Source organism: Macaca mulatta, chromosome 14 (assembly GCF_049350105.2).
Source record: "Macaca mulatta isolate MMU2019108-1 chromosome 14, T2T-MMU8v2.0, whole genome shotgun sequence".
Taxonomy (NCBI): domain Eukaryota; kingdom Metazoa; phylum Chordata; class Mammalia; order Primates; family Cercopithecidae; genus Macaca; species Macaca mulatta.
Window position 1 is genome coordinate 94,996,931 of NC_133419.1, and position 8,993 is coordinate 95,005,923.

The 8,993-nt window shown below is 41.1% G+C and overlaps 2 protein-coding genes across 2 annotated transcripts in view; one reads left to right on the plus strand and one right to left on the minus strand.

Annotated features, from left to right (window-relative positions):
- LOC114672334 (uncharacterized) overlaps positions 1–992 on the minus strand; it is a 74,471-nt gene extending 73,479 nt beyond the window's left edge. The window contains exons 1-2 of the mRNA XM_077964897.1: positions 924–992; positions 186–302 (exon numbers count right to left, since the gene is read on the minus strand). Of these exons, the coding sequence (XP_077821023.1) occupies positions 186–302; positions 924–992 (186 nt within the window). The remainder of the gene's footprint in view (positions 1–185; positions 303–923) is intronic.
- Positions 1–8,092, plus strand: part of PANX1 (pannexin 1) — a 59,757-nt gene extending 51,665 nt beyond the window's left edge. The window contains exons 3-5 of the mRNA XM_001088479.5: positions 912–1,135; positions 2,156–2,811; positions 3,368–8,092. Of these exons, the coding sequence (XP_001088479.1) occupies positions 912–1,135; positions 2,156–2,811; positions 3,368–3,447 (960 nt within the window). The 3' untranslated portion in view covers positions 3,448–8,092. The remainder of the gene's footprint in view (positions 1–911; positions 1,136–2,155; positions 2,812–3,367) is intronic.
- The last annotated feature ends 901 nt before the right edge of the window (positions 8,093–8,993 follow it).

The window sequence follows — 8,993 nt, forward strand, 5'->3', positions numbered from 1 at the left end:
CCATGACCTTTTCATAGATAAGGAAACTGAGGGTCAGAGACTCGGTAACCTCACTCCCCAAGGTCACATTGCTGAGCTTCAGTTCAGATCTGTGCTGACTGCCATTTACAGTCTTCCTAAGTCTTCTGCTGAGGCTAAGCCATCTCTGACCAACTGGTGGTCTTGGTTACTAGGGTGCTCCTCACCCTGTCTGACGTGCGAATCCCATCTTGTTTGGTGTGTGTCTGCACCCTGATCTGGACGCTCTCCTCTTGATTCCCTTGCCCGTTGTGGCTGGCCTTTCTGAGCCTCAGTTTATCCAACTATACAATGAGGGTGTTGGACTGCCTTCAAAGTCTGTTCCACGTTCATTCTGCATTCTGTTAATTCAACTGCTTATTTCAGCTGTCTTATTGGGATGATTACTGAATCACTGAAGTCAAAGCTTTTCTAATTTGTTTTGGGGGAAGTTATATGTTTCTTTGGCATTTTCCCAGATTCCAGAGGAGGGCAAAAATGGAGCCGTATGCCTTAGTTGCTTCTTAAAACCACAAAAATTAAACAACAAAAACCCAGCAGAAGCCTTTGTGATAGTTATAGGTTTTTTAACTGGGATTTTGTTCAGGGAATGGGAGTAATTTTATTTTTTTGTTTTCCTTCTGTGATTAGAACGTGCACACCATGTGTCACCATGCAGTTGCTGATTACTTCAAATTAATACCAATAGAAGAAAAAAAAAATAGGTAGTTACCAGTGTCAGGTATTACCTGGACAGGGGAATTTAGCCATAAGAAGTAGTTATTAGGTAATGAGCCCAATTTCCACAATGCACATTGGTCTCAAGATGTGAGAAAATGAGAGCATCACTTGGTGCCATTAGGTTACTGCATGGGGGGTCTGTCAAGCCCATGATTTGTTCTCTTGTTTTTCAGTTTTTCCCCTACATCCTGTTGCTCTTCGCGATCCTCCTGTACCTGCCCCCACTGTTCTGGCGTTTCGCAGCTGCTCCTCATATTTGCTCAGACTTGAAGTTTATCATGGAAGAACTTGACAAAGTTTACAACCGTGCAATTAAGGCTGCAAAGAGTGCGTGTGACCTTGACATGAGAGATGGAGCCTGCTCAGTTCCAGGTGCTGCCGAGAACTTGGGGCAAAGGTAACTTAGCCCCAGCAGGCAGCTCATCGGGTTTTGTAGGACAAATTCTCTGCCCTTCTACTGCCAGTCTGGGCCCAGAGTTCTCACTGCTAGGAGGTGGGGCAGGAGCAGAGGCAGGGGGATGTCATGCACCTAGTGACAGCCTGTAGGATCCAGGGATGTCCACTCTCCCCAAATCTCGCCCCGACCCATCCCACCCATTTGTTTGTCCTTCTGTCAAGACTCCTTCCCTTGATGAGTGAAACGTTACCATCTCATTTTAAAAATGCAGTTCTTGTAGGGGTAACAGATTTAGGTACTATATGAGGCTTGCTTGCTTTGATCTATTTAACTCCTTAATGGAGATGCACAGAGGATTTCAAGGCAGCTGAGCAAGCGATGAGAGAGAAATGGGGAAGGAGTAGGTTGTGCCCTGCCTTTTCACATTCTTCCTTTGGTTCTTGTTATTGAATAATTGGAATAATAATATTAAGAACCATCATTTTTTGAATATTTAATATGTCCCACACACCGTATTGAGTTATTTAAGTACATTATCTCCTTTAACCCTCAGAGCACCATTACTAAGTGCATTCGTTAACCTCCCCCTCCACTTTTATTCTGGATAAAAATACTCTTCTGTAGCTATAAGTAAGAGTGCTGGTAACTGAACCATGCCCTTTAGACCCCATAGTTTGTACCCACACCCCCTGAGCTGTCCCACCCCTCGCCTGTAAGAGGCGTATGTTTACACGTATTTAGGATTTACCAGATGCCAGGCATCATTCTAAAAATTTCCAAATATTAACTCATTTAATTAACTAGGCCTTCTATTAAATATTAAGGGGAAAAGTATTTTATTATTCCTTTTCTTCCTCCTCTTTTAAACGGATTTTATTTTTGACCACTCTACTGAAGTTGTAGGTAAAGAAGTATGGGTGTTTGAAATTTTTAGTGTGACATTGTTGAATGTGTATCCGCCTTTAATATTTGATGGTCTTGATGAGTGCCTACGATATTTTTGTTTCCTTTATGTTTTAGTTTGTGGGAGATATCTGAAAGCCACTTCAAGTACCCAATTGTGGAGCAGTACTTGAAGACAAAGAAAAATTCTAATAATTTAATCATTAAGTACATTAGCTGCCGCCTGCTGACACTCATCATTATACTTTTAGCGTGTATCTACCTGGGCTATTACTTCAGTCTCTCCTCACTCTCAGACGAGTTTGTGTGCAGCATCAAATCAGGGATCCTGAGAAACGACAGCACCGTGCCCGATCAGTTTCAGTGCAAACTCATCGCCGTGGGCGTCTTCCAGTTGCTCAGTGTCATTAACCTTGTGGTTTATGTCCTACTGGCTCCCGTGGTTGTCTACACGCTGTTTGTTCCATTCCGACAGAAGACAGATGTTCTCAAAGTGTACGAAATCCTCCCTACTTTTGATGTTCTGCATTTCAAATCTGAAGGGTACAACGATTTGAGCCTCTACAATCTCTTCTTGGAGGAAAATATAAGTGAGGTCAAGTCATACAAGTGTCTTAAGGTACTGGAGAATATTAAGAGCAGTGGTCAGGGGATCGACCCAATGCTACTCCTGACAAACCTTGGCATGATCAAGATGGATATTGTTGATGGCAAAACTCCCGTGTCTGCAGAGACGAGAGAGGATCAGGGGAACCAGACGGCAGAGCTCAAAGGTAGGGTTTGCTTTTGGCAGAGGCTACAGGAGCCCACCGAGAGCTTTTGCAGCAGCCTTGTGGGAATATTGACAGTCTTTACCCTGCCAATCATTTAAACCATTTCCAAGCATTAAAAACCTTAATACCAAGGTTGGGGGGAGGCGGTGGGAACCCCTCAGTATTGAGAGAGAGAGGAAAATAATTGGTGCTCCTCTGCATTTCCAAAGAAGGATAACTTCTGTGCTTTTTCTGGTGTTTCCCTCTTCTCTCTCTGTCTCACACTCTGTCTTGCTCAGCACCCTTCCTTATCTTTCTTGCTTCTTTTTGTCTTATCTTACTGGTTTTCCTCTCTGTACCTCTGATCTCCTCTGTTACTCTCTGACTTTCTCTTTCAAAGGAGACTGAAAGTTTATTGATTCATTTTCTTGTCCTAACTTCACTGTGCTCTGAAGTTAGGCTAAGAAGCAAAACATGGTATAGACTGTGAGAGGAATTTTTGGCAGAAGAGAAATTGATTAGTATTGATAATTCCTGCTATATTTCCGTCATAAATATTTGTTTTCAATTTTGACAGATATGAACATAGACAGTGAAATTAAAGCAAATAATGGAAAGAAGAATGCCCGACAGAGACTTCTGGATTCTTCTTGCTGATGATTTTTTTCCTTGAGCTGAAAATCTGTGACATCTGTGACATAGGATTTAATTTGGCTAAAGCACCCCTATTGTTTCACAGCTGATTTGCAATAAATGGTTCTTGGTGAAGATATTGAGCATGTCTTACTGAGTCCCTAATGGAAATGATGATCAACAAAAGGTTATGGAAGAATGGTTTATGATCTTCCCATAGGAAGCACCTGAGAGATAAGTAAACTGCAGCAAGTAACTATATGTAAGTCCTCATCAAATGAAAAGCAGAAAGACAAAAACGATTAGTCAAGAGCAGTAGCCCTGTCAGAGCCTCGGAGCAATACGTTTCTGTACCCATGGTGAGACAAGACCCAGAGCTACTGGAAAACAAGCACGTTGGGAGATTTGTTTTGCTTTCATGGAATAATAACATGTCGGGATATAATTTAACATGAGTTTCTTATGTGCCCTTAAAGACCATTAGATAAGAAAAGCATTCACTGGCTAATGATCCATAGATCGACCTGTGTCCTAAGTTAGGTGTAAGGTCCGATGCCTTGGCCCACATTCGAACTCTCTTTACACTGTTAGTTGTCAACCTTGTAAGGTTGATGGAAGTCCCGTCACCACTACTTGTTGCACTATGCCTTGAAGTGCAGCAGGCCCAAGCGCTGCTCTGACCGAAAACTGAGTTAACAAGATGAAATCTAAAGGATATTCACAGTGACTTCAATTCAGGAAGAATGCTTCCAAAAGAGCCCAGGGGGGAAATCTGACATCACAGAAGACATTAATTCAGTCACTTTCGGAGAGTTTGTCTACAGGATGTTTCTCTGTTATCAAAGGCATTTGAAACAGGATTTTACTTAAATAATAATGGAACACAGGAGTATTTAAAGTGAGGAACACTTGGCCTGAATGTGATCAGGGCATGTTAGTGACATTGGCGTGCTTCATATGGCGTGCTTGAAGCCAGAAAAACTTAGCAGTTTATTTTGTTTGTATTTAAGCACAGCTTTAAAAAATTCATTTTCGTTTATTCAGTGTCCGAATTGAGGCCATTTGGGAAGAAAATTCTAGCACTGGTGGAGAATTATAGAATAAAGATTACAAATGGTTGGATAAGACAAATGTAAGCTTATTTCATAAACATTTAAAGCTGATTCAGAAAATGTTCAAAACTGTTCCCAATTCCAACTATGTAAATCCTATGTTCACATTTTACACATACACACAAAAAAATCTTTAACATCTGTGGAACTTCCCAGTTTTAGTCTTAGAAAGTTAGCACGTTGCATAAGTTGAGTAATCCTCAGGAACCTCCAAGTTTACTTTTGGCTCTTACAGACAGTTGTTTACATAATCTAATTACTGTTTTCTGAAGAACGGAAGTTATATAAGCTGCTGTCTGCCTTTCAGAATATTCAGAAAAGCAGATTTTATTTGTAGTTCTATGATGTTTTCTGAAATGGAAAGCTGATGATAAATATCAAAGCAGCAATCAGTGCTTTAAGTTATTCTGTTACATGATATTTATTACTGTTGAATTATGCTGTGACTTAGAAATGGCAGTAACCTAAATAATTGAATTTGCAAAATTATTATATTGCCATATCTGAGATGTTCCATCACAAATTTCTACACTGGTTTCTTTTGAAAATTTAAAAAGATTTATGAGATATTTTCTAGGATATGATTTTTTTTTTTTACAAAAAGCTTCATCTTCTGTAGGCTATCCGTAATTTGTATTTTGAAATGGTAAAAATTGATATTTTAGGAGACCAGGAAGTCTCCAAGCCATTCCCACTCTCTGAGCTCTAGTAGGGTCTGTGATGTCCCAGTCACCAGTACCAGGTTGGATGTGCAGATACGCATAGGCAGGTCCCATCCTTGAGGACTTCAGAGTCCAGTAAAAGGCAGCAGAGACATGGGGTGGTGCCTAAGAGAAGAAAGTGTAGCCACAGTAAAGGCTGTGCCAGAAAACTCCTAGCAAATGTTCTGTGTTCTTGGGAGAGGCCACATTATTTTTGTTTTCTCTCCTGTAGTTTCTGTACCTGCTGGTTTTGAGAATATAGTTATCATTTTTCCCAGAGGCAGATGACCACCTTAAGGTTCTTTAGCTGCAAATCCTCTAGGTTGAAATTTGTGCAAAATAGTCGCAGTGATTTTGAATAGTAAGGGATCCAGTTGCCTTTTGAACCTTCCCTCGCAGGGATGAGAGAACAAGCCTGTGGAGGATGTGGAGCCACTGTTGAACAACTGTCAGGGCCCCAGAAGGCTGGTGTGGAGGCCTGGGGATACCTTTCAGCTTGGAAAAAAAAAGTATTATTAGGACAGGTAAACTCATCCATCTACTGTGAGCTACTGGCTTGGAGAATGACTTTTGAGGAGTCAGTTTCCTGAGGAGAAATGCTTTTATAAAAGCACTCATTGCTTTGTAAAAGGAGACAAACAGATCCTAAATGACCACTCCAGGGTTGCTGATTTTGTTTCTGGCTCACGTCTGCCTAGTAAACCACCAGCAAGCTGCTGAACCAGGCTGGAAACAAGTGTTGCAGCTGGGAGGGACACAGAGTAATCTGAAAGCAGCGTTCCAACACATCTTCACTTTTACGAAGGGATAGGCAGATACTTCCATCATAGCGATTCTTAAACTTCGAGGGGTTACAACACCCTTGCAAATATTTTTATAGCTATGGACCCTCTCCTCAGATCTACAGCCAACATTTTCAGTGCACTTTAGGAGGTCATTGTAGTCCATGCCTCTGAAAAAGCTGTGCTCCAACGGCTGAGGAGCAAGCCACACAGCAGACAATGGGGCTCCCTTTGCCTTCATGAAAGCTACTTCCCCCAACACTAAGACTCAGCTGTACGTTTGCTTAGCTCAGTCACATTTACATTCTTCTGGGTGAACTGTACCTTTTGAGTACCTGCCTTCATTTTCTAGAGTCAGACCTAACAAGGTCAGTGGAAGCCTGGGCAGCAGCGGGCCTAGAAAGACCAGGCAGCCGGCATGAACTGCTGTTCTCTCCCTGACCACAAGGCGTTGTCTTCCTCCAGGGTCAAGTAATTGTTCCTGTTCTGCCTCACAGGAATGTGGGGAGGAAGGACATAACACTATAACATGCTATGTCCTACCTTACAGTTGTACTGTGAGAAAGCTGGAAACTTCCACCTGTTCAGTGGGTCTGGTTTGCATGTTTATGTTTCGTTTGTGGGAACTGCTTGTCCAAGAGAGAGCTCAGGTCAGGGCAGTTTGTGCCTGTGAGAATTAGCTCAGCTATCAGAGGCAGATTTTTAGACACCTTTCTAAAATGTGCTCGTGTTTGGTTTGTTTTCCTTATTGTCACTCCTGGGTCAATCAAAGGTTTGTAAGGGTGAGAATTTTTATGCACTGCTGTATCACAAGTGCTTAAAACAGAGACTGGCCCAGATGAGGCATTCTGTAAATGTTTGTTGAAATGAATGGACAAACTCTTAGGATAAATCCTAATTTGTTGGCAACTGTGATTTGATTTTAGAAGGCAAACGTGATTTTATTTTTAGAAAGGAGAAGGGAAGGGGAGGCTCATTAGCCTCTTGGTAGAGAGAGGAATATTTCTGCAAATGAATAGGTTTCCACCTTAAGTAGTGATGGTCCTTAACTTCTTATTATGGAGTGAGTCTTGACCACTTTCCAAATTCAATACAAGTTCAAGATTGCCTTTCAGTGATTAGGGAAATTGAAGCTTTAAAAGAATAAACCTCTTAAAAGGGGATGTTGATGGAAATATACAATTACCAGTAATTGAGGTTTTATCTGAGGGGATGGAGATGATGAAATGGTTCCTTCTGAGAAGTTGTTGGCATTTTGGCTTTATTTTTCACAAATAAAGTGAAACCATTTAAAACGATTGACAACAATGATATTGTGTCATGTGGAATACAATAGATATTAATTTGTGGTTGGTTTTTCTGCCTGCTTTAAATGAAATGTATTATGTTTCGGGTTTCCTCTTTTAGCTGTAAAAATACTTCGTCACTAAAGCATGAAATTTAATCAGCAATTGTTCTTCAAGTTCCTGAAAGCTATAAAAGTTTCTTATGACTTGAGTGGTTTTTTTTCCCTGCCCACCAGAGGAGAAAGCCCTTGTAGAATTCTGCAGTGTTACAAGTGTTCCCTATAAAAACTGAAACCATCAGCTACTCTTTAACAAGCTGGCTTTTTAAAAGCACGTAATTACAATTTAATGGTATTCTGTAAAATGGTGCTCTAGGCATAATTTAAATTCTTTTTAATGACTATATTTCTTCAAAACTTTGAAAGAAAAGTGTGTGTTCTTTTTGCTGCATCCTTTGTAAGAAGACTGCCAACAGATGAAGAAGGACTTTACAAATTAAGGCCATCTTGGTTTCATTTCCACAAAGATGAGAACAAATCATGGTGTTAAGAAAGGATCCTTAGAAGAACACAAGAATCTTGAAAGCCCTTGGTGGTTTTCACTATTATATTTCATATTTCCACAGAAGTCACTTAGCCAAGCTCTGCATTTTGAGCCTGCTGACTTTCATTTAAAGAAGAATGAAAGGCTGAAAATCCAGGCTGCTGTGTCTGTACATAAAGGTCAAACCATGTTTGAGTTCTTCACTGTTGTGTCCACCTAAATAAAACTGAGTAAGTAATGAAAAATGTCTTAATATTTCTTGCCTTCCCTTTCGGGCGAGTCATTTCATGGAAGATGTAATGGGAGATGCATTCCAAAATGTCTTGAGGCTCATTCCTCTCTGCTGGAAACATAAAATTCAGTAGGCTTCATGCTACTTGCTAAAATCCAGCTGGTGGTAACTAAAGGAAGAAAATCCTTGATTATGGGCCCACAGATTCTGGAATTTCTAAAGCACAAATCACTTGCTTTCTGATTGAGGATTGTTTGCCTGGGCTTGGGAAAAAAAGATCAGCAACCATGTGCTGCTAAACATGGGTTCTCCTGCTCACCTCTCTCAAGAGGAGGACTCCTTTGTACAATGGTCAATTAGTGCAGCTTGCTATTGTGGGTAATCAGAGCCATGTGAAATTTTAGTGCCATTCCTGGCATATCACAAATATAGTAAATTCTCTCTAAATGCTAGCTTTGACTATCTTGCTCACCGGCTGTTCCCAGGGTGGCAACCCGGGACCCTTGGATGTTGTATTCGTTTTCTCTTGCTGCATAACAAATTACTGCAAACTTAGCAGCTTAAAGCAGTACACATTTATCATCTTGCAGTTTCCTGGGTCAGGAATCTGGACACAGCTCAGCTAAGTCCTGTGGTCAGGGATTCACAGTGCTGCAACCCAGTTGTGGAAGGTTGTGTTCTCATCTGAAGCTCAACTGGGGAAGGAGCTGCTTCAAAGCTGCCCCAGGTTGTTCGCAGGATTCATTTTGCCTAACTTGGAATCAACTGATTTGGGACTTTAATCACATTTGCTAAAACCCTCCACCTTGGCTATATTATCTTGGCTAGAATCAAGTCACAGGTCCTGCCCACACTCTAAGTCGGAGTCATGGGGCCACCTTACACTCTGTCAGCACAGATAACCTAAATCCTAC